At 51.1% G+C, this 25,759-nt stretch overlaps 1 protein-coding gene and 1 non-coding gene across 3 annotated transcripts in view; both read right to left on the bottom strand.

Annotated features, from left to right (window-relative positions):
• The window catches only part of STK10 (serine/threonine kinase 10), a 124,170-nt gene that overhangs the window by 37,593 nt on the left and 60,818 nt on the right, over positions 1–25,759 (bottom strand). For both annotated transcript variants that reach the window (XM_034656737.1, XM_034656736.1), the window contains exons 5-9: positions 13,704–13,776; positions 12,531–12,725; positions 11,843–11,924; positions 3,555–3,689; positions 925–1,470 (exon numbers count right to left, since the gene is read on the bottom strand). In XM_034656737.1, the coding sequence (XP_034512628.1) occupies positions 925–1,470; positions 3,555–3,689; positions 11,843–11,924; positions 12,531–12,725; positions 13,704–13,776 (1,031 nt within the window). The remainder of the gene's footprint in view (positions 1–924; positions 1,471–3,554; positions 3,690–11,842; positions 11,925–12,530; positions 12,726–13,703; positions 13,777–25,759) is intronic.
• On the bottom strand, positions 14,115–14,252 carry LOC117801714. Its single transcript, XR_004624449.1, has one exon. It is a non-coding gene; the product is annotated as a U4 spliceosomal RNA (small nuclear RNA).

Raw genomic sequence — 25,759 nt, 5'->3', positions numbered from 1 at the left:
CAGGCTATCTGTCTTAAGGCAGATGAGGGGCCCCATGCTGCCCGTACATAGGGCCGCCGTCTGGGCTTCTCCTGGTGACATGTTAGAACTGTGCTTTCCTGCTCTCCCTGAAGCTAATGGCTGGGCTGACTCCCTGCTTTTCCTTCTTTCACTTCCCTTCATTGAGCAAATATTTTGGCATCTCTACTGTGTGGTTTCCACCAAGTAAACAATGGGAAAAAAAAACCAAAATGATACAGTATCTTCCCTAAAATCAGTTGGTTGGGGATGACCCTCAGTGTGGCCTGGTCAAGTGGCCAAGAGGGAGTTCAAGAACATGCTGAGATTTATCAGTGTGGGCAGGGGAGGGGTCCACCCTTCCTGACGAGGCCGCCAGGATTCCCCTGGGAAAGCAGAATGGCATGTGGGGTTCAGAGCACAAAGTCTGGGGGTCTGACCAGCTCTCCACTCCCCACCTAAGCCTCCATTTGCTCATCATCGAGATGATGAAGAAGCCTGTGTTTTCTTTAAAGCACTTCGCAGTGTTGGCCTCCATGCTGAGCCCTCAAGCTCGGCAGCTACTGTCGTCCGCAGTGTCACCCACCTCCGCAAAGGCCACTGAGCCCCAACAGTGCCTTGAGCCCACTCCCTATAACTGACCCCCGGATAAGAGAATTTCACTCCTAGACTTCTCTCTCTTGAACTTCACCAAACCCAATTTAAACGGATACACAAATCAAAATTTAAACCTGAGTCAACTGCCTGGCATGACCAAATCCCAGACTGAGCTCAGATATTCTGGAGATTACCGTATGAATTGAGTTTCAAGCTCTTTAGAAAAGAGCAAGCCTCATGAACCACTTAAAATGGAAGGCGGCCTCTACATGCTTTCAAAAACCAACACCAGGCGGCAGTTTCTCCCTGTGGTAGAAGAGGTGGCATTACCTTGATGGACAGAGAGCCTGATTCTCTGTTCAGGGATAGGTCGGCTGAGAGGGAGGTGTTGTAGTCCACGCTCTCGGAGGTGGAGAGGCTGCCGCAGTCTGAGTCCCTCTTGGACGGGCCTGGGGCTGCCTGGGTGGGGAGCTCCAGGCTGCCGTTGGCTAACTTCTCGGCACCCAAGGTCTCCAGGGCACTGCTGTTGGGACGGCTCTGGCTTGCTTTTTGGGACCTGTTGGCTGCAGGACTGAGGTCCCCGCCCTGGTCAGCGACTTGCTTCTCCTCAGATACCTGAATTCTGGCATCCATTGACACTGGCCGGGACTTCCGGAAGGGTGCTGGCACTGCCAGGCCATTCTCATTTCCAGAAGTCACATCTGGGGGGTTGGTGGTTTGGAGGGGTCTGTCCCCAGAGGGCTGGCTGGGCCCATTCACAGTGTCCTGAGGCTGGCTTGGTGGCAGTGGGGTGAAAGATGGTTCTTTGAGAAGCTTGTCGGTATTGAGATTCAGCTGACTCACCTCAGAAGAGTCTGGAGTATGGCTCCCCACGGGCTAGGAAGAAGAAAGAATCAAAACCATGCTATTTTATGTCTAACACAAGAGTCAAAGATGCAGAAGGGTCGAAAGTCAGACATCACAAGGTGAAGTAGGCCAGGGCCAAGGAAGTACGTAGTTATCCCTCTCCAGTGAGCCAGAGTCCTCACTACTCCCTACCGTCTAACCAATAGAATTACTACTTCTTTTGTGTTAACTCAATACCTGTTACTCCTCCTGTCAGCAGAGGCAACTGTGGCCAGCTGGACAACTCGTGCCCTGTCTAAAGGTGGCAGTGGCTACTCTGCTCCAGCTAATTGTGACAATGTGAGACACACTTTTCCAATTTTTTAAGACAAGCAAGAATCTGGATTTTTACCTGACACCGCCTGATTTTTAGATGGCAACTAATTCAAGTTTTGTGTTTATTTTTTTTTTAATTGCATAAAAACCAAACCAAAACTATACAGGAGCTAGATTCAGTCTATCAGCCACTAAGTTTTTAAAGTTTTGTTTTGTTTTGTTTCATAGAGCTTTGGGGGAGTGGTAAGTACTAGAAACATTGCTATTGTGAAATAGAACGCCCATTTCTGTGGGTAAAATATAAACATCCAGTGAATGAGTAAAGTGAGCACCCACACAGCCACCTTCCATGTCAGGAGTGGAACACTGCCCGCCTCAGAGACCCCCCCACCTATGTCTGCTCCTCCCTTTGACATAATAGTTGTCCTGACATTGAACTCAAAGTGTTACAGGTTTGCTTGTTTTCAAATTTGATATTAATGGAATCACGCCGTAGCATTCCCTTGGATCCTAATGGACACTTGTTTTATCTTTGGATACGAATGCTTCCAGAAGCAACTCTAGCCCACCTCCTTATTCAACACCCTTAGAATGATGCTTCAGAAATTCAGATCTGATCCCATCACCCCCACACCAATGCCCAGCCCTTGCCTGAAACCCTCATTAGCCCCCACTGCCCTCACGACAAGGATCAGCATCCAGGTGCCCGTGGAGAAGCAGGCTGGTGTGACTACGTTCCGCCTGCCTCCCTAACCTTGCTGTCTGCTGCCTCCTCCTGGACCCAGGCCACCGCTGGCCAGGCCTCCTCCTGGAGCCGGGCCACTCCCCCAGCATGGTTTGCCTACACCTGGCCCCGCAGTCTATCAGCTCATCCGGCCACGTCATTCCTCGGACCTCACTTTGCCCATCTCTAAAATGGAGCCCTGGTTGTCCCGTGAGAGTTGCAGTGCTCAGCACCCAGCCAGGGCTCCGTAAAAGACTACGGCTGCTATCCTGATTCCACTCCTCCTCCTCGGTGCTTCCCTTCTTCACCCTGCTAAGGAGTCAGGCCAGCCTTCGGCTTCTCCCAGGATTCCATTAAACTCGAGACAGCGCTATACTGTCCATTCCCTGGCAGATGAGTCCAGCCCCTGTCTCACTTGCTCCATGGCACCATCTGGACAGCAGGTTTCCCTCCTGGAAGAGGCCCTTCCCAAGTGGCTTAAACCAGGGATCTGAAAGCGGCAGCTCAGGACAGAATCCAGCCCACAGACATGTTTTGCTTGGCTCAAATGTTTTTAAAATTTTAAATTAGCTTTAATTTAAATTTAAATTCTGCCAAGTGCTGAAGCTGCTGATGGGTTACAAACATGCCAAGACATGGGTCCGCCGGGCACTCGGGGCAGCCAGACAGGTTCTGGGATGCCCGGAGCCCCTCGGCCTATTGCCTCTGGTCACGTGCAGCCTTTATCTGCATTTATCCCACAGGGTGCTAAAAACGTTTTCATTCTGCGTGTGAGCCACAACAGGAAAAAGGCAGGGAAGCAATAAGTCAGCTACCAACTTTTAAAAATTGGAAGATCCTATGTGAAAATCTAGATTACTGCTCTTTCCTGAAAACTTACAGAATCTGGCCAACACATCCCCGCTGCCTCACCCTGGCCCATGTGCTGACTTACGTAACCTGTGGCGTGGGGGGCTATAATCTCTAAGCTGGGGAAAAACAGGAATCCTTCCTGAACCCCCCCAGATCCTCTCCTATACCAGCCAAGGCCTGCTGGGATCCCATCCCCCCCAGTACCCCCTTTTCCAGGCCTTACAGAGGTGGCATCCGTGGAGTCCTCCTCTTCCCCTTCCTCCCGGCCATCTTCGATCTCCTCCATCACTTCAGCCTTGGCCTCGGCCACCAGCTCCCGAAGAGCCTTGTTGCTGGTGACACTGCTGACGAAGGGATGCTGAGGGGGCAAGACACACCTGGATTAGAACCACTTTGGGCTGGAGAGTGCGGGAGGGGCAGGCGAAGTCTCAGGGGAGGTGATCTCCCAGGCAGGGAAGACCAGTAGCACCCCCGAGTGCAGTGTGAACGTGTACTTGGTAAGGGAGAGCCAGAGGGGGCTCAGAAAGTCCTGTGTGTGGTGGAAGATGGAGAATCCCGGCTCTGCCCCCCACCCCCAGCTGTTCAACACTGAGCACATCGCTTTCCTTCTCTGAGCTGCAGGCTCCTCTCCAAAGTGGAGACGATAATGCCAAACCTACAGGGAGGTCGTAAGGATTAACCGAGATGATGCACAAGGAAATGTTTAGCCCAAAGCAGGAGCTCACGCCGTGTTTGGGGGGTTGTTTGTGCATTTGTTTATTTTCTTTTTTAAAAGGTTTTAATATTTGGTTTTAAAATATCTACTACAGGGCCGTCTGGGTGGCTCAGTTGGTTGAGTGTCCAACTCTTGATTTTGGCTCAGGTCATGGTCTTGGGGTCCTGGGATCGAGCCCTGAGTCGGGCTCCACGCTCAGTGCAGAGTCTGCTTGTTCCTCTCCCTCCCCCTGCTTGCTCTCACTTTCTCTCAAATAAATAAGTAAAAATCTTAAAATAAAATAAAATATCTACTACATATACTTTATTGAAGTGTTACTTACACCCAGTAAAGTTCACAAATCACTAAGCTCAATGACTTTTTCCACTTACATACTTGGTATAACCAGAGCCCACCTGCAGACACTGAAGGTTTCCATCTCATCATCGACCCCACTCCCCATAGTTGCCTAGCTCCAGAAACTAGTTTTGCCTGTTCCCTAACTTCCTGTGAACAGAATCATAGAGCATGCAGTCCTCTAGGGCTGGTGTTGGGGTTGAAACCATGAGATTCGCCTACCTCATTGCATGTATTGTAAACTGGTCCTTTTTCATTTTTGTGCGGTATTCTACTGTTTGAACAGGTCATGACCTGTTTACTCATTCTGCTGCTGATGGACATTTGTGCTGTTTCCTGTTTTGGGTGACCATGAATAAAGCTATGAACGTGTGCAGGGAGGTAGGTCTTTGGGAACACACGTGTTTGCAAATTTTTAAGGGAGTGTTGTGTAAGTTCTATTCCTAGGATTTACAGAAATATCACATCTCTAAAAAAAAAAAAAACAATGGAGGCTCTTTCACACACTTTGCTAAACACCAAAGCTTTTAAGGCCTCAGCGGTTGTTAAATCGGCCCAAGTACCTCCCTGGGACAAGTCTGCTCTCAGGCGTCTAATCCCCAGCCCCAGGGGTGTGGACGAGGATGTGAGATTGCTCACGCAGGGCCGCTTGGAAAGAGATGCTGTGTGTATTAGGGAACAGAGGGGTGTCATTAAATCGGAGTCTGCTCATTTGAAATTTAGAGGAAGGTTCTGATGAAATCTGCTTTCACTGTCAGAAAATTTATCAGCAGACGAACAGTGTCAACGAGATTGCAGGGAAGTATGTAAACGACTAAGAATACATTTCCTGCACCTCGTAACACACTCACCGCTGAGAGGTCCGTTACAAATCACCTTAATGTGACTGTTCACTTAGAACAGTTCGTCTGTGGGAGGTCATGAGACAACTCCCACTTCCACTCGGGCACCGAACTCTGACCTGAAAGGAATAACTCTCACTCCTTTTAAAGAGCCCTAAACCAGCCCGCCTTCTCTAGTTAGTCCAAACTAGTAAAGATTTTAAGAATGTCATTTCTTGGGGCGCCTGGGTGGCTTTGTCAGCTAAGATCTGCCTTCGGCTCTGGTCATGATCCCAGGGTCCTGGGACCAAGCCCCATGTTGGGCTCCCTGCTCAGTGGGGAGTCTGCTTCTCCCTCTGCCTGCCGCTCTCCCTGCTTGTGCTCTCTCTATCAAACACATAAATAAAATCTTTAAAAGAAAAAAAAGAATTCATTTTTTTTCTTTCTCTCCCACACCCCATTCATTCACCGATTCAGGCCACAGCCATATGTTGAGGCCGATGGTGTGCCAGGTGCTGAGAGAAGGCTGAACGACAAGATGGGCACGGTCCCTGCCCTGGGGGCTTGCAGCTGAGTGGGAAAGAATAGGTACGCAGCCAAACGAGTCCCGGGATCAAGCCGCGCGTTGGGCTCCCTGCTCAGTGGGGAATGTGCTTGTCCCTCTCCCTCTGCCACTGCCCCCTTCTTGTGTGCACTCTCTCGCTCTAAGAAATAAATATATAAAATCTTTAAAAAAAAAAAAAAAAGATCATGTCAGATCAGGTAATGGGATAGCATGAGGCTGGAACCATATGGGCCCGGCCTCGAGGTGGAGGCTACTTAGTCTATGGTCACAGGGGTCTCCCTGAGGCGACATTCAAGCCGGCCAGGGAAAGATCTGGGCCCAGAGAATTCCAGGCAGGGGCAGCAGCGAGTACAAGGCCCTGAGGCCGGACAGAGTCTGGCAGGCTGGAGGCATGGCTAGAAGCCCAGGGCGGCAGGGCCTGTGCAAGAGAGAGGAGGGGCCGGAGGAGGAAGGACAGGGTGGTGTGTGCAGGGTCCCCGAGCCGTAGTGAGAAGCTGAGATTTTCTCAGAAGCTGCTGGAGGGTGCAGCAGAGCAGGGTACTTCCTGTTACCCTTTAAAGGTATCCGTCTGGCTGCTGTGTGGTTCCAAAAGGTCTTGAGTGGGAGCACTAATAAGGGGTGACTAACCATGGGAGGCAGGCGGGTGTCGTGGTGAGAGTACTGGCCTTAGGCGAAATCTGCCTGGGATGAAATGCCGCCTCCACCACCACCTTGGGTGAGTCACTCAACCTCTCTAAGCCTCAGTTTGCTCATCGGTATACTGGGAATAATGGTATGGCTGTTGTAAGCCCTATAGTAAGTGCTCCAAGTATGACAGCTATCATCTAAACCATCATCATCACCACCTCCACCACCACCACCACCACCTTGGTCACCACCATCATCGCTGCCACTGTCACTGTCACCACCACCACCACCTTGATCACCACCATCATCGCTGTCACTGTCACCACCGTCATCACCTTGGTCACCACTATCATCGCTGCCACTGTCACTGTCACCACTGTCACCACCAGCAGCACAGTCAGACAAGCCTTTAAGGCACAGGTTGCACTCCAGCCACCCCTCCTCCTCCCGCATCCCCACAGAGCACAGCTTTTTGGAACTGAGGGTGAGCATCAGATCCCGAAGGTTCCCGAGCCTCATGCCGCCCAACCTCACACGTGAATCTGAGCAAGAAGCCATGGGACACTTCACGGCAGTTGCTGAAGCAGATGCGGCAGACCTAAAGAAAGCAGGTACAGGCTTCTGGAAACACCAAGTTTTCATCAGGGCATGCTACATGATGACTAACTTAGTGGCTTTCCAGCATGGCCAGGAGTCTTGCTTTCTTGGGGCTGGACCATCCGCCCCACTGCCTCCCATGGGCACCCCAGGGTCCCTAGGAAGGGGAAGCCACGGGGAAGCCATGGGGAAGAAAGCCCTTTGCCGAAGGAGCAGGTGAGCGGGGCAGGTCCCCTGGATGCCAATCCTGGAACCCCCAGGCAGGCACGGCTGAGAAGGCAGCCCCTCCAATAGCTAATGAGGCCCAGAACACTGTGTTGTCAAGCACAGACCACCTCCCTCACTGCCTCAGCTCCACCGCCTCCAGGGATGGGTCCAAAGAAGAGAAGTCCCCACCCCCGAGTCGCCAAGGCCCAGTGGAGAGACAGAGCCCTGCTGCAAGGAGGGCCCGGGCCTTCCCGGGCAGGAAGTGCACTGTGTGCCTGCGTGGGGACAGGCTGTTCGGGCACTGGGTCCCCAGAAAGGTGCTCGGGCACCCCTGCAGGAGGCCCAGATCAGAGGGGAAGTCAGCGGTCTGCTCCTTCAGGAAGACGCACAGCTGTTCGGTGTCATCTCTGCAGGAAGCCCCGCAAGGCCACACAGCTCACCGACTGGCAGCTGCCCTCTGGCCAGGCCCCCTCCTGCCATCTACACAGACATCCTTTCCAAGAAGGGAGCCTGGTTTTCCTTGATGTGCTTAGAAACCACCAGCCAGGGGGCTCCTACACTCCCAAGGCTGGCTTTAGAAAATGTCTGATGCCACTTTCAAGGTTTCAGTTAGCATCTGTCCAATTCCCCCATTCCTCCCATCTAACCTTCTCTCTCATTCCTTCTTCCTCTCCTTCATTCATTCATTCAGAGAGGAGACTTACCAGAATGGTCAAGAGAACAGGCTTTGGAATGGGACAACCGGGATCAGAATCCCAGCTCTGTCTCTTACAAGCTGTGGGACCTTATGCAGGCTACCTAACCTCTCTGTGGCTCAGTTTTATCACCTGTTTGATGCAAATGTGAACAGTACCTACTTCATAGGCTTATTTTAAGGATTAAAGTAGTTAACATTTGCTAAACATTTAGAATAGTACCTGGCATGGAGAAAGGGTTACACTACAGTTAAGTTAAAATATTAACAAATACTTGTGGAAGGCCCTCTATATACCAGATACTGTTCTGGATGCTTGGGACACAACAGTGAACAAAACAAAGACTGCTGTCTTCAGGGAGCTGACATGCTAGAGATTAACAGTAAACTTAATAAACAAGTAAACCATGGAAAAAATTGAGTCGGGCAGGGAAAGGAGAATTAGGAATATTTTGGGAGTAGAAGTGGCAGGTTTCCAGTTTGAAATAGGGTGATTGGTAGAGGCCTCACTGAGAAGAGCAATGACTTAAAGAAGAGAGTCAACCATGGAGGTGTCTGAGGAAAAACATTACAGGAAGTGTGAAGGGCTGTGCAAAGGCCCTGAGACAGCTGTATACCCAGAGTGTCTGAAATATGGCAAGGAGGCCAGAGCAGTTGCCATCAAGTGAGGGGTCAAGATGGGGTGGGTGGATCGTGTAGGGCCCCACGGGTCACTGACACTCTGGAGTTTAGCCTGAGTGAGACAGGAGCCATTAAGGGGCTTTAGACCAGGGAGGGACAGGAGCTGAAGGACGTGTTAAGGTTTCCCTCCGGCTGCTGTGCTGAGAATAGACTGAAGGAGGACAGGGAGACCAGCGAGGAAGTAATAATCCAGGCGAGAGCCATGAAGGCAGCTCAGACCCCCGGTGGCAACGGAGGCGGTGAGAAGCAGTCGGATTCGGGGCACGTTCTACAGGCAGGGACCACAGGATTTCCTGACAGAGTGGATATGGAGCACGCAAGAAAGAGCGGCACCAAGGATGCTTTCAACGTTTGGGGCCTGATGGCTGGGCGGGTGGGGGTGCCATTCCCTGAGACAGGACAGCTATTGGTCGAGCACATGTGGGGAAAGCAGAGGGCACTCAGGTGTGGACGTCCACACGGGGGTAGAGAGTCAACGCTTGGATGCGGACACCTGGGGACAGGCGGAGCAGGGCGCGCTTGTGGGGAAGACGTGGGAGTTGCTGTAAACCAGGTGGGACCCTCGAGATGAGTGCAGGAAGCAGCCCTGGCGTGCTTACACAGTGACCAGTCACAGGAAAGAGGGGCAGGGGAAGGACGCTGTGAAGGAGTGACCGGTGAGAAGGGAAGACATCAGGGGACTGTGGGGGCCCGGAAGCCAAGCGCTGACAGTGGCAAGGATGAGGGTCAACTGTGGCTGTTGTGGCTGGCTCCCACGGGATGAGCGTGGAGGCCGGAGCCAGCCACCGCATCCTACAACGTGAGTCACGGATGACCCTGACAAGAACGGCCAGGACACCGTGCGGCGGGTTCATAACCAACTCAACAAGCGTCCACAGAGCACCTGACGTGACAGCCATGGTGCTGAAGACGGCGCGTACAGAACCTCACTCACTCATACAACTGCGTTAAGGGAGACCATCTACATCTCACAGATGGGGAAACTGAGGCACAGAGTGAGAACGACTCCTATGCCAGATGGTCAAGCTTGACCTCAGTGCCTGGGTCACTAATCGCTATGTGACACAGTCCCCAAGAATCTCTGTGCAAGTGAGGGGGTGAATCAGAAACCAGCGTCAACTCAAGGCATGCAGGGCCAGGAGGAAGCTCCCAGAAGCAGGCAGAAACAGGGACATGAACAGCTCTGCAGGCAGCACTGGGAAGCCAGGATCTGGAGGCCGCTGCCTGTCACTCAAACCCAGGTGACCTTGGGCAGGCCGTGCTCCACCCTCCCCCATGCAGAAATAAAGAGGCACAAGGACAAAGCCGACAGCAGCCTAAGCCCTGAAAGTCTTCTTGATCTCAAGAGATCGCTCCTTTCTTCTGCAACCCTTTCTGTCTTACACTAAGAATCCCCTAGCAGGACACTGTTTCCAACTATGTAACAAAAATTCCTGGCTCGGGCTGAGGCTCCAGGGCTGCCATGTGGGGATGGAGGACAGCTGGTCTCTTCCTGGTGGAATGTCCTGGATGTCCTAGAGGCCGGATGTAGCAGGCCAGGAGGTGCCTGCTTACAGGAAACAATTGGCCCCAAGCGGCCAAGAGCTTCTGCCTCTGACAGTGACGCCCACCCCCACCTCTGGCTTCCCCACCGAGCACCTCAATACCCAGGAAATGAGGCCTCCGATACTCCAGATGCCTGCAGTTCACCTCGGCACTCACTGAGCACAGCGCAGAGGGTTAGCTGAGCCCTCTAAAGTGTCTTCACACTTACCCCTCACAACGACCCTGTTAAGGGGGGGCATTGCCATTATCCCCATTTCAGAGCAAGAAGTGAGTCACAGAGAAGTTAATCCAACAGAGCTGGGATTTGAACCCAGGACTTTACAACCACAACCCACACACTTCAGTGCAGAGTGGCACACGCCAGAGGGATGCGCTGGAGCCTGGAAAGTCGACCAGGGCCCCGTGCCTGGCACACAGCAGGTACTCAGGAAAAGCGGCCGAACGTGAACAAAGACTCGGTGCTTGCTGTGGCCTCCTCTTCCTTTCCTTCCAACGCACACCACGGGTCGTGAGTCACTTACGTGGAAGGATCACACTGGGCAGGGTGTGGAGGGGCGGCCCCTCCCCCAGAACCCAGGCCCACTTTCTCTCAGTCTCCCATCAGTGTGGACAGCATGGGGACAGCAACCGGCAGGCCTGAGGACAGCTGGGCAGGTGGTGTGTGCCTCTTTCAAAACATGAGGCATCAGCCCGGGCAAAGGGCAGCTCGCAGCTACTCCAGTATTTCAAAAAGCTTCAAGGAAACCTGCATCCCCTTCTCCATGCGAAGGCCAGAGATTCCTCACACAGCCGCCAGAGGGGCCCTTATAAGTGTAGGTCGGATGCTGTGTCCCTCGTCCAGACCCTCAGGGGCGCCCCACCTCACACAGGGTAAAGCTCAGGTCCTGGTCTGGGCTTTGGAGACCCTGCGTGACCCTGCACAACCTGGCCCTTCCTGCAGAGGAGAGAGTGCCGCAGCCTGCCTGCCCCCCTTTGAAGGGCCTGCTTCCACCGCTGGCCCTTAGCTGGCCACTGGAAACCTGGGTTTGGGGAGCGGCTCCACCGTGAATGGACAAGAGTGGCTCACTCTGCCTCAAATGTTTGCACAGACAATATGGTTCCCACTGAGCACCAACTTTCCTTCTGGAAGTCTGTGACCTGCTGTAATGCATCAGAGCAGTGAGTGTACCAGGGCGCTATGTGTCCTCTCGGTGAGCACGCGCCCCACACCTCTCCGATCTCCGCCTTCACCCCTGGCTCTGCGCCCTCGCCTCCTCGCTCCTCCCCAGCATGCTCACAGGCCAGGCCTTTGACTCAGCTCCCCGGCATGACTTGCCTAGCCCCCTTCCGTGCCCTCCTTTCATAGGAGAGCAAGCCCTCACAGGCCCCCGTCCTCCTGAGCTATTTTCTTGCTCTCTGTAGCCCTTGTCTGCCCCTGCCGTAGGCGCCTATCTGCTGCCTGTGGCCTGTCTCCCCCACTAGAACGTAAGCGACAGACATGAGGACAGCTCTGGGGGAGCTTCCTTCACAGTAGCCATCCCAGTGCAAGAGGCATTCAGGGCATGCAGGAGGCACCCAGGAAATACCAGCTGATGAATGAACGGTTGTTCTGGCCGTCGCCTGGGCTGGGGAGGAACACACCCGGCTTCCAGGTCATGGGTGAGCTCGCCCATCTTCTGCCTGCAGAGGAAGGGCAGGGCAGAGGGGGGCAGGCAGCCACCCCCAGGACAGTGGAGCCACTTACCTCCAGGAGCTGTGCAGCGCTGGGCCGGGTCTCCGGGTTCTTATCCAGGGCTGTCTTCAGGAAGTCGCGGAACTCCGCAGACCTGGGGGTGAGGGAGGGGGGCACAGGTGGCGGCAGTCAGCTCGGAGTAGGGTAAGAACTCAGAAAATTCCCGAGTCACAGACTCTACTCTCATGTGCTTCCCCAACACAGCCCTCAAAAGACAAAGGGGGCCTTCATGAGCTAAAATGGCGAAGGCGACGGGCTTTCGAGATGACCTTCTCGTCGTGAACATCGCTGTACAGATGGGGACATGGAAATCAGTGGAGCAGGGACTCGCCCGAGGCCACACAGAAAAACAGAGAAGCGCTGGGGTTGAAGCCTGAGCCCCCGTTCCCAGCCCAGGCTCGTGCCCCATGGCTGCCAGGGCCTGTTTAGACACTTGCTCCCGCAGTGGCACCCGCCTCATTGGATCACAGAGTCCGCTTTGATGGACAGCCCACGTCAAGAGCACAGAGGACAGGAAAAGGCGTGGAGGGCCCAGGTAGCTCAGAAAGGCCCAGAGACCCCAGGCCCTGACTCCTCCCCCACCCTGGGACCTTGCAGGGACAGGAGAACCCTGGCACTCCACCTGCCCCATCCCACGTGCCCCGTGTCTCAGGCCCACCAGCCATGCAGCAAACACCCTCAGGCAGGCCTTGCTCCTTACCACTTAGAAGGCGAGAGCAGAGTGGGGGGATCCGACTTGGCAATCTTGAGCAGGACCCGCATGGGGTTGAGCTCATGGTGTGGGGGCTCAATCTGGGCCATCTCAATCAGAGTGATGCCCAGGGACCAGATGTCGGCTTTGTAGTCATACGGGGTGTCCTTCATGGTCTCACACATCACCACCTCAGGGGCCATCCTGAACCAACCAAGGGACAACAGAGGGCTAAGAACCTGGCCTCCACAGGCACTTCTCAGAGACTCAGGGTCAGCGACCACCACAAGCCTATGTCAGAGGGCTGGCGGCACTCCCGAATCACGATGTGCATGAGGGTCCATCCCACTGTCTTCCTTACGACGGTCTTCACTCAGAAAGATGCTGTCCGAGGGGCTCCACCGCCACGTCCTGCCGCAGGTCCGACGCCTGCCACAAGATGGCAGCAACAATCCAGAACAGAGTCCTGGGGAAGGGGTGGGTGGAGGCAGAGGGGAAGGTGCCCGAACCAATTGGGGGACCAGGCGGGTGCAGACAGAATACAACAGCACAGAGAGAAGGGATGGGAGAGAACAGGAAAAGGAAGAATAAAAGGGCAGAGAGAGAGAAAGAAAGGGTGAGTAATAAGCAAGCAAGAAAGGAGCCTAACTCCCGAGTGAGTACGCGTGAAAAACAAAGTAATTAGGTGTGAAACTGAAAGAGTTTTCGTGTTTGTTTGTTTTTTAAGTAATAGTTTTGGAAAAGAAGGAAACAAAGTGGACTAGAGAAGTCCAGAGAAACTTCACAGGAGGGTAGGTACTGGACTTGTTCCTCTTCACAGTCCCAGCCCAGCGCCTCCCATTCAATCTGTACTTGTTGTAATCAAGAACTGAACCATTTTCTAGGGGTTCCTGTTTGGGTGTTCTTAATGGAGCATTTTCTATATGCATCTTCCCATTTAATCCTCACAACAACCGTGAACCGTGATTTCATAGAGGAGGAAACTGAGGCACAGGCAAGCTAAGCAACACGGCCAAGGTCACAGCACTCGTGAGTGGTGTGGCCTGGGCTCCGACCCAGCAGGCTGACTTAGGAGGCTCTTGCCACTGTCCTCTCTCCTCTACAACAGCCAGAGGTCACCTGGGGGAGTCTGAGGTTCGCCCTTCAGCCCACCATTCCCTTTCCAGAAACTGCACGACTCACCAGTAAGGCGTTCCTATGAAGGAATCTCGCTTCTGCAGAGTTTTCAGATTCTTGGCAGACACCCCAAAGTCAGCTGCAAGACAAAAATCAGATAGAGTATGCGATGGACATTCCTGCACCCACAGCCCCGGGGTGTGAACTCAAGAGACAGACGTTCCGAATCAATTAACAGATGCCATTTCCTACCTGGCAAATTTATGATCATTAAAAATAGATCTACTGCTCTAAAGATATATAGAGACATGCACTTTCCTTCCTGCTAATGAGTATAAATTGAAGAGCCTTTCAGGAAAGCAGTTGGGCAATAAATCGAAGAACCTTTAAAACACCCATACTCTCTGATCCAGTAATTCCAAATCTAGATATTTACCCTAATGAAATAATCTTAAACCTAAAATAGTATGCAGAATGACATTTGTCGAAGTGCTAGTATAATAGTGACAAATTAAGAAGAACCCTAATTGTTTGGCTTTCGGGAGTGATTTTAATCAGCAATAATTGTGCCTTGGATAAACATCACCGGCTATGATACTGTCTCTGCACAAAGCTGAGGGGTGACTTTAAAACTTATGTACAATATATAATATACTGTCTTTTCCAAAAAGGATCTAAGATGGCGTATCAAACACGCGCGTGTGCGCGCGCACACACACACACACACAGAGTAAGATAAACCAAGAAATTAAGAGAGAGGTAAGAAAGATAAGATAAAGGGTCAACAACCGAACAGATTAAGAAAAGTGTGATATATGGGCATATGACAGAGTATTTTATAGGTATTAAAATTAGTTTTGAAGTATTTTTATTCAATATTTTAACACTCAATTACACATATTAATACATGTCAATATTAAGGTCACTTGGGTGGGCTCAGTCGGTTAGGTGTCCAACTCTTGATTTTTGGCTCAGGTCATGATCTCAGGGTCGTGAGATCGAGCCCTGCACTGGGTGTGGAGTCTGCCTCCACCCAAGGCAAAACAAAACAAAAACATCAATATTAAGCATTTAGTATGTATTTAATATATGATATTAATATTTAACATGGGGGGCGCCTGGGTGGCACAGCGGTTAGGCGTCTGCCTTCGGCTCAGGGCGTGATCCCGGCGTTATGGGATCGAGCCCCACATCAGGCTCCTCCGCTGTGAGCCTGCTTCTTCCTCTCCCACTCCCCCTGCTTGTGTTCCCTCTCTCGCTGGCTGTCTCTATCTCTGTCGAATAAATAAATAAAATCTTTAAAAAAAAATATTTAACATGTATTTAAATGTTGCAATATTTAGCACAGTATTAAGATATTGTATTTATATACTTTTAAGGTTAAGTAGGAAAGGGGAGGATACACAGTTGAATTTATCGTATGGTCCCCATGATGCTCGCCTCCCCCCAAAAAAGGGCAAAAATCTACATGAACTGACTCGGAGGAAATACACCAACTTGCCGAACTGGTTGTGTATGGACCATGAGACTAGACAAGGTTTCTTCTACTTTTCTCAATTCTTTAAGTTTGCCAGGATGAACATGTATGACTTTCAGGACTAACATAAATAAATAAAATGTATCTTTAAACACACACCCAACACTACCAGTCTTCTTTCACACACCCACTACTACGAGAAGAATCCAGTGCCATGAAGAGAAATCTCCAAATCTCCTGTCTTCAAGGATAAAGTTTCATTTTTTTTTCATTTTTTAAAATAGAAATAAGCATATTTGTTGTTATGTTTTTAAAAACCTTCCCAACTAGTAAGTTAACATAAACTTTTATATGGCACAAAAACAGGTAAGCTTTGTCTTGGTTAAAAAATAAATTCAGGGGGCACCTGGGTGGCTTAGTCTTAAATCATAATCTCCAGGTCCTGGAATCGAGCCCCATGTCAGGCTGCCTGCTCAGCAGGGAGTCTGCTTCACCCTCTCCCTCTGGCTGCCCCCTGCTCTTGCATGTGCTCTCTTTCCAATGAATAAATTAAGTCTTTTTAAAAAAATTAAATTAAAGTAAATAAATACATAAACTCAGGAGCAGGGCACCTGGGTGGCTCAGTGGGTTGAGCATCCAAATCTTGGTTTCGGCTCAGGTCATGATCTCTGGGTCGTGAGACTGAGCCCGACATCGGGCTCCATGCTCAGTACGGAGTCTGCCTGGGATTCTCTCTCTCCCTCTCCCCACTCCCCCTGTTCATGTGCTCTCTCTCTAAAATAAATAAATTTTTTTAAAAAAATAAATAAAAATAAATTCAGAACGAAGCAACACCTTGAGCAGACTGGTGAGGCTTAATCCAAAGAGAAGCTGCAAAGCTGCGTAAGTACCCGCCAGCCCAGAAGCCTCTGTCTAGCTCTGGAAAAGAGCTGGCCCGAACCACAGTCACATAGCAACTCTGTCCTGGAGAGCTTCAATCAGACCCACAGTTTCAAGCCAAGAAGGAGCATAATGCTAAGAGCATGGGCCTGAATCCCAGAGAATCGGTTCCAGTCTTGGTTCTTCTATTTCACTGGTTCAGTCACCTATTCACTGGGGTGCCATCTGGAGGCAGACATTGGCCGGGAGCGAACTAAGCGAACTAAGTCCTTGCCCTTGGGCAGCTCAAAGTTTAGTAGTGGAAGCAGACAGCAATTGGACAAACACCAGTAAGTATATATTCCTGACTGTAAAGGGTGGAAAGATGGGAGCACAGGGGTGGGGGAGTCCACAGTCGAGAGGTGAGAGGGCGCAGGGAGGGAGGGAGTGCTTGGAGGAAGCACAGCGGAGCGCTCCAGGCTATTCCTTCATTCAACAAAGAGTAATTGAACATCTGCTATGCACTGTTCTAGGCACAGAGCTGAAACAAACTCTCCACCCTCTTGTGGCTTGTTATTCTAGGACAAAAACAGGCCCCGAACAACCCCCATGTGATTCATGGTAGCTGCAGGGCAGATGGGCGGCTGTTTTATTCAGGAAGTCAAGATCTGGGGGAAGATATTTCCAGACAGGGATAACAACCTGACCGAAAAGCCTGGAGGGGCAGGGCAACGTGACTGGGGGGGGGGTAGAAGCAGATAAGTGGGAGACAGGCAGGGGTCAGGACAATTAGCAAACCTCTGACCCTCAGTGTCCCTGTCTGTGACACAGAGGTAGTGATACCAGAACTCCTTTGCAGGGTCGCCAGGACGGATTAAATGATACACATAAAGCACTAGGCTCCAAGCCCCGCTCCTGGTAAATGCTCTCTGTCCGTGGAGCATGTGAGCCAGGAGAATGTGAGGCCAGGGCATAGCTGAGGCTCCTGGGAGCGGTCAGGAAAACTGGTCTCTGAGTCCAATGCCGAGTAACTAGATAGTAGTTGCTCGTCAGCCACAGGCCTGGGGGGACCATCTGGCCCGGGGAGGGACCATCCACTGCTGCAGGGGGAGGTACAAAACCAGGAAACCCGGACAGAACCCTGCTCGGTGGCTGACTACCTGGGAGGCCAGGACAAGTCACCACCCCTCTGGGCTCCTCGGGGAAGAATGTGCCCCGCTCGCTCTCCTTCTCCCTGCAGGCCGCCTGGGGCCCACCTCCCCTGCAAACACCAATAATGGCTGGCACATCATCCTAGGAAATCTTTTGGGAAGAACATTGACAGCCTCTCAGACCCAGCAGGGAGCCGGGAGCTGCCACTCCCCCACCCAGGTCTCCAATCCCAGCCTGAGAAGAAAGAGGAAAAGCAGAAACCACCAACTTTCACAATGACACACAGTTGGTCCCCAGGGCCCTCCCTTAAGCAAGAGCTAGCCAGCCTTTGGGATAGCTGCTACTTCCCCCTTCTGCCCCACAAGACGGGGCCCACCCACGCAGCCCCTCCCTACAGCCCAGGGACCTCAGGCTCTGGGAATGTAGTTTGGACCTCGAAAATCCAAAGGGGGTTTCCCCCCAGGCAGTCTTTTCTAATAAAAATACTCCTCTCTCCTTCTCCCATTTTACAACAAGAATCCAAAATGAGGGCAGCAGGTGGGTGGGGACTGTTTCATAAATTCTCATGTCTATAAGCAAAGAGTCCATTTCTGCCTTGTCCATAGCCGCACCCCCAGCACCGCATCCGCCACACCAAACGCTGTTCCCAAACGAACCACCGATCCATGGATGGCCAGACTTTGCTACACGACCCTTTAAGTCTAGAAAAAAAGAACACTGACTTTCAAGAAATATGTTTGACAGCAATTCTCTTTCTAGAAATAGATTCTCCAAGCCAGATGATAACATATATGGAAGTTTACAAAACTTCAAAAGAGTAAATAAAAAAAGAGTATTTGAAAGAGTAAAAAAATCAGAAGTTGCTGAGCTATTGCTAGAGCTTAGCTGGCAAATGGTTAAGTGATGGCACAGTCCCGCCGTGAGCCACCGTGCAGCCCTTAAAAAGAATGAGGTTGCATGCATGTGTACTAACCTGGGAGGTTGTCCCCAGCGTGTTGCCCTGAACATGTTGCTGATTGGTCCACGCATATAATAGAAGGCAGAGCACGATTCCAGGTATATTTTAAAAGGATACAAGCATACTGTGCGTGCGTACACGCCCCACGCACAGAACAGGGTCTGCGAGCTTACACGGCAAACTTCATAGTCACCACCTCCCCAGAAGCGGGGTTTTGGTGAGCACACCGAGGGAGCCTTACATTTTTTAACTTTAGACACTTTGATTCTTTAAAATGTCTTTGATAAACAGTACGCACCGCCTTTCTGGTTTAAAAAGCTGAAATGCATGTGGCAGAAGTTTTTTAGGTTTGCGGGTTTTTGTTCTTGCTTTTTGAGTAAAACCCAGTGGGAGCCAGGATGTGGTGAGAGCACTGCGCACTTGCCAGGCGGTAAGCTGCACACGCGACCCGAAGGGCACACTGGCCGCAGGTTAGTAACAAAACCCTGAAACACTGCACACACCCAACCAACAGTTCCACCAACACTGCTGTTTACTGAGAAGTGAGCAGGCCTACTGCACCATGCGGACGTCTGCGAGTCCCTTAGAGCCTCCTCTGCGTATCACTTTGCATATCATCTGCATGTATGGCCCTATGCATATCGTTTCTGGCCATGACCCTTTGGGGCAGGGAAAATTATTATCCCATCCTTTGTTGTTTTTTTTTTAAGATTTTATTTATTTATTTGACACACAGAGAGAGAAACAGAGAGAGCATAAGCAGGGGGAGCGGCAGGCAGAAGGAGAGGGAGAAGCAGGCTCCCCGACGAGCAGGGATCCGGATGCAGGACTCAATCCCAGGACCCCGGGATCATGACCCAAGCTGAAGGCAGACACTTAACCAACTGAGCCACTCAGGCGCCCTATTATTCCCCTTTGACAGATGAGAAGACTGAGGTTTAGAGACATTAAGGAACTCGTGGACGGTCACCCAGCTCTAAGGACAGACATGATGCTAAGTCTTGCTCTTTACCACTACCTGGTCCTACCTTTCTGCGCACAGAAAAAACACTGAAAGGAAGCCTACGGGGTGCATTCTGGCCGCATCAGGAGTGACTTTTGTTTCCTTCTTTGTGGGTCTTATTCCAAACTGTCTGTACGACTGTATCTATCTATATACTCACTTATGTATATTTTCTTATTACCAAGGCAAAGTTGCTTATCAAAAATTCAAACATTTACAGATGAGAAAGCCTCCATAATCCTGGCAGAGATAAACATTTACGAGTTTGCTGCATATAGCTCCAGATTTATGTATATAAATAAAAAGTGTATGTGTAAATAAAAACACTTTTTAAAAATGAAATCAGATTAAACATGCTATTTTGCAGCTTGTGTTTTGTCCCCTCACATACATATATACACTTTTATAAGAGATCACACATTTTCTACACACATTTTCAATAGCTAAAGAAGATTCCATTGTATGATAATACCATAACTTATTTAATTAATCCTCTACTGGAGTAAATTGGATCGTTTCTCATTTCTTACTGTTACAAATATTGTTGCAATAAATATCATTGTACATATCTTTCTATATATGTGTAAATGTCATATATTATTTTTATAATAAAAAATTACGTATACAAGAACAATTATATATTATACACATACACAGGACTGTGAACTTAGAACATATGCAGATATATAACAAAATTTCTCAACTGTCCCCTTAACTGTAGACCACAAAAAGAATCCAAGATAAGAGGAATCTTTTCCCAGATAATGCCAGGCCAGTTAAAGGCAAACCATGTCCAATAAGAGCTCTATACCCTCCCTCCCCTGCCCTCCTAGACCCTCTACCCCAGGCCAGTGAGTCTGTAGGCCAGTGTGGGCAGGGCTTACCCTGGAATTCTAGGTCTGAGAACCTTCTAGATGGTCCTCAACCAGAGGTGGTGCCAGTGTTCCAGGATGTGTTTGAAAGTGAATGGGAGAAGGGGCGCCTGGGTGGCTCAGTTGGTTAAGCCTCTGCCTTGGGCTAAGGTCATGGCATCAGGGTCATGGGATTGAGCCCCACATCAGGCTCCCTGCTTAGTGGGGGTCTGCTTCTCCCTCTCCCTCTATTCCTCCCCCCTGCTCATGCATGCGCTCTGTTGCTCTCGCTCTCTCTCAAATAAATAAATAAAATCTTAAAAAAAAAAAAGGGAAAAGGAATGGGGACAGTCTGGTTGTCACAACAAAGAGGAGTGCTCCTGCCATTTAGTGGGGGAGAGCCAGGGACACGACCTCCCTAAGGCAAAAACTGTCTCATCTAAAATGCCAGCTGTGGCCCTGTGGACCAACACCAGCCAGGGTCCTCACGATGCCCACAGGGAAGGCAAGCCTAGAGAGGGTGTGGGACCTGTTGACCCTGAGGCAGGGCTGGGAGAAGGCAAAGGCTCTGCCCCCCAGCCCTGGAACCCCAAGGGCCCTCTTCCTCTGGATTACGGCGCCAGCTCATTAAGAGGGAGGCTCCACCAGGGCACCCAAGTGACTTCTCTTAATTATCAGGGCGTTCTGCCTTCCCAGGAGTGTCATGGAAACGGCACCTGGCAGGGAAGCGAGAAGATTCTGTGATCTGAGACCAACTGCTTCGTGTTTCTGAGCCTCAGTCTCCTCATCCAGTAAACAGGCATCCTGGCATTTAGCCAAACAAACGTGAGGCAGACCCAACTCCTCGACCTCTCCGTTTCTATGTTCATTTTCTTTTGTTTTTTAGACACACGTGACCACTACAGAGGCCTTTGTTTTCCCCCTCACCCCGGTCCACCCTCAGCCTCCCAGCCCCACTGCCTTCACTACCTCGCTCCCCTCCCCTACAAAACCTTGTCTTTTTCTGGTATTTTCTCCCTCAACCTCAATCACACATTCAGAACTTCGTTCCTGCTTCCAACAGGCTATGTCAGTCTATGGTGGACAACAATTCGTTCTTCAAGCCAGTGCAAATCTTCTCACCTTCTGAAAAACCATCCATTCATCCCAACCACGCTGTTCACAGACAGGAGGAGGGGATGGGCGGGCAACACTTCCATCTTACTACCTGACCCCGCCTTCCTTCTCGGGGGCTGCCACAAGCTGGGCCAATCAGAGAAGCCCTCCTTACTAGACCCTGTTGATTGGTCCAGAGGTCTGCGCCCGTGCCAAGCTAAGCCAATCACAGTCCTTCACTGGGATTGCTGATTCCGAGACCTGACATGGTGAGGTTCGGTTGTCCTGCAGGAGGTGATACTGAGAAAATTAAAACTAGTCCGAGCCAGAAGCTTCGTGGTGGGGGCTGGTCTGAGAGCCTAATCAACATGCACAGAAAGGCAGACCAGAGAGTGTCTCGGAAGCTTGTGTTCCAGGGTCCAGCTGCCCCGGATGCCCAGCTGTATCTCTTCACCATCACAATTCTGTGTATCATATACACACATTTTCCTGTCGGCCTTAAATCACAGGAGACCGGTTCTCATCATTGGTGCCAAGAGTCTGAAATAGGGTAATGGTTAAGCACGTGGGCTCTGAAGCCAGATGCGCTGGTCTGAAGCCCAGATGTGCCTCTTACTGGCTGTATGATTTGGGTTAAGTTAACCCCTTATAAAAAAAAAAAAAAAAGCCAGATATCTCTCCTCTGTAAAATGTTATCACGGTCTTTGAGGACTAAATGAATTTCTACATAGCAAACACTGGCTCAGTTCATGGTAGCCAGAGTGAAAGAACCAGGATACCAGCCTGCCGGCAACAACACACAGTAATTCTGGGTTGGGGGTCAAGGTGGGGGTGAGAGGCAGGTAACTGGTTCCTGCCAGGCCCATTTGTCAGGCCTCCTGTGCCTCAAGAGGCCTTTGGGAATTAGGAATCCTACAGTAATCATAAAATGATAAAGTAATGGCAGTGCTGGAAGCTACTACTGATTTGAACACTTACTATATGCCAGGCTCTGTGCTGGGCATTTTGATTTTTAGGCCAGTCTAGACTTCTGCTCAGAACCTGAAAGACCCCTAAGGTAAAATTCACCTCGCATTTTCAGAGAAGCACCGCTGGGGAGAGGAACACAGGTTCTTTGGAGAACAGGGAATGTTCTCTCTCATGGCAGCTTCTCTGAGACATTCCTAGGCCCAACAAAGAAACCGAACATTCGCCCGCCTCTCTGATGTGCTGGGCACCTAGAGACCCTTGCATGCACTGTCTCACTAACTGTCGCAGCAAGTCTGTGAGAGAGGAACTATTACCACACCCCTGAGTTTGAGACGTTGAAGCCCCAAAGGGTTAAGTGACTTGCCCAAGGTCATCTAATGCTAAGTGGCACATCCAGGACAAGAACACAGTTCTTCAGACTCCAAAGTCCACCCCCCACTTCATAGCCCAACTGTCTCAGGGCAGCAGACACTCTTCCTTGCTCTCTCAGCACCAGTGGATTCCCACCAGTCATCAAGAATTGCTTCACAGCCACTCAGAGCTAGACCTTGTGCTTTACTTGGCAACTATCAAATGAATCTCGGGGAAGTCTGATATCCTTGACAGAAGTAAATATTTAACACAAGGAAGAAGCAAAGTGCCTAACAGCATAACACTGAAACTCCCTGTGACAGTACTTTGTACACTTTACCCTGCCGGTCACAGTAGCCCTGTGAGGTGGGTCTATTGTTACACCCATTGCACAGATGAAGGAACTGAGGCTTGGATAGTTAAATACGTTTCTCCAGCTCAAAGTGGTAGAGCCAGGATTTGAACCAGGCTTATCTGTGTCTACAGCCCATGCTTTGCTCAGCTCACCCTGCTGCTTCTCATTTTATTTCCGCTCCAGGGAGAAGCACAGACATTGTCTCCAACGAGGTGACCCCCTTACTTGGGAGAAAGATCTGCTAAGCAATTCTCATGCATCCCGGAGTTATACAAGGACATGACGGGGAGGGGGCCTCAGGTGCCCAAGACAGTCCCAAGACGCTAGAAGAGGCAGACAAACCGCCACCCTTTCTCCCAGGCCTCCTCCACTCCTCCGCCAGGCTACAGATTTCAGACCCAAGGGGGAAGGGGAATTTTCCAAAACAGAACAACAGGCCTCAGCAGGTCTGCACCCCACAGCTCCCAGAGCTCAGCGAAATTGTGTAAATACTCACACTCAACTCTCCCTGAACTTTTTTCATTTTTAACTGGCTTCCTGGTTTTCTCAACTGCATATGCCAGGTCATTTGGAACCCTGATGCACCCATCTGCTTCCATCCCACCCGCTGCTAGGCTCTGACTGAGATTCTGCAGTCTGCTCAGCATGTCAGAGCCCAGATTTCGGGGGTGTGCAGGGGGAGATGGCAATGGGAAATGAGCACCCCCCGGGGACATCTCAGCCTGAGGCTGCTGGGGCCCTCCCTCCATCCCTGTCCCTGCCAGGGGTTCCCTGCTCTGACTGGCTGCTTCTGACCCGGGTTTGCTGTGTTCTGCCTCTTCCAAGTGATAAGTTCTCGAAGGCTGAGCTGAAGGTTTCCCTTGAATCCTGCAGAGCACAAGAGACTCTCTTCTCTGCCCCCCACATACTCCCTGAGCCTAAAGGCGAAGGCAGGCCCCAACCTGGCCCCTCCCTGGCCCCCCACACTCTACCCCGGAATGAGCCCCTCCACGGGCAGCTGTGGAGTCAGGAAGACAGGAGTCCCAACCCTGCTACCACTTCTCAGTGTCCTCATCTGTGTTGGTATAGTCCCTACCCCCTCACACCCCTGCCCAATACCCCTGGAGTACTGGAGTGCCGGTTAAATGAGAGATCTAGAAAGTTCCTCCTCTAATGGCTGGCATCTAGTGGGTGCTTCATAAACCCAATAAATGGGCGTTATTTTTATTATCAGTCCCCCCAAAATACTCCGCTGCCCCTCACCTCCATGCCCTGCCCACTACGCTCCCTCTTCCTGGACTGGCCTGCCTGGTCTGGTTTACCTGGCAAGTATCTATCCACCTTTCACGGCTCAGCGCAAACTACCCTCCCACGAAAGCTGCTTCTAAACCCAAGCCTCCAGGCCCAGGTGGAAGAACAGATCACCCCATCCATATGCTCCCTACCCCAGCACCGGCTCCTTCCCCAGCCCTGAGGCTCCCACCTCTCTCTCCACTGCCGCAGAGTGCTGCAGGAGCAGGAGAAGGACGAGGGTCTCATTCCCTTCCCCGCCCAGCACAGGGCTTGGCACGCAGCAGACACTTAAGGAAACAACAGTAATTACAGCTGGCCTTTACAGAGCTGACTACACATGTACCTTCTTGTAACTGGCCTCCCATCCCCTGACAGACGTTTTATTGCCATTCTCATTTTACAGGTGAAGAAATGGAAAACAGCATAGTTAAGTGACTTTGCCTCGGACACACACCTAGAGGAAGACTTGGGATCTGAACTCAGGACTCTGACTACAGAGCCCATGTTCTTAACCCATCCCAGGTCAAAGAAGGAACGAGGAGGAAGAAAAGCCACAGGGATGTGAGCTGAACCCCAGAAGACACAGACCCTGCAAGTATCAGGGACTCTGGTCTTTGGGACACAGAACGGAATGTGACCCTGCTCGTGCCTGATACGAGAAACTTCTTCATACTGCTGGTTTCAAGACAGAACCAACCCCACCCTCTGGGCAACAGAGCATTTCTAACAAGCTCCCAGGTAACGCTGGTGCTGCCACCAACCACACTCTGCATGGTGAGGGTCGAAAGTAGTGGTTATCAAAGTGGGGTCCCCCATCAGCAGCTGGGAGCTTATCAGAAATGCAAATTCTGAGGCACCTGGGGGGCTCAGCTGGTTAAGCGTCCAGCTCTTGATTTTTGGCTCAGGTCATGATCTCAGGGTCATGGGATGGGGCCTCGCCATCAAGCTCCATGCTCAGCCCAGAGTCTGCTTGAGGTTCTCTCTCTCCTCTCCCTCTGCCCGTGCCCCCTACCCGGCCCTGGCTCGTGCTCTCTAAAATAAATAAATAAATAAATAAGGGGGTTTTTTTTAGATTTTATTTATTTGTCAGAGAGAGAGTGAGCACACGCAGGGGGAGAGGCAGGCAGAGGGAGAAGCAGGCTCCCTGCTGAGCAAGGAGCCCAATGTGGGACTTGATCGCAGGACCCTGGGATCATGCATGACCTAAGCTGAAGGCAGACGCTTAACCAACTGAGTTACCCAGGCGTCCCAATAAATAAAAGGTTAAAAAAGAAGAAGAAGAAGAAGAAATGCAAGTTTTGGGGTGCCTGGGGGGCTCAGCTGGTTCAGTGTCCAACTCTTGGTTTCGGCTCAGGTCATGAGCTCATGGGTTGTGGATGGAGCCCCGCACCTGGCTCCACACTCAGTGGGGACTCTGCTTGAAGATTCTCTCCCTCTGCCTCTCCCCCCACCCATGTTCTGTCTCTCTCTCAAATAAATAAATCTTTAAAAAAAGAAAAGAGAAGAAAAAAGAAAACAAAAGAAAATTAAATGCTTGGGCCCCTGCCCAGACAGAGCCCTGGGGTCACACCCAGCAATCTGCGTGTTAGGAGCCCTCCAAAGGACTAAAATGCACTAAATCTGAGAGCCTCCCAGTCTTGCATACATTTTGTAAGGCCCAGCCCTACCCTAACCCCTCAGCTCAAAGCACATGTGGAAGTGAGTCCAGTGATGTGGGCCAGCCCTAAGAAGTGAGCCAGTGGCCCTGGGGTCAGCAGGCAGGTCCCCAACCTATCTGAGCC

This window comes from Ailuropoda melanoleuca, chromosome 3 (assembly GCF_002007445.2).
Source record: "Ailuropoda melanoleuca isolate Jingjing chromosome 3, ASM200744v2, whole genome shotgun sequence".
Classification (NCBI taxonomy): Eukaryota; Metazoa; Chordata; class Mammalia; order Carnivora; family Ursidae; genus Ailuropoda; species Ailuropoda melanoleuca.
The sequence above is the reverse complement of the archived record's forward strand: the minus strand, read 5'-3'. Positions and strand labels throughout refer to the sequence as shown.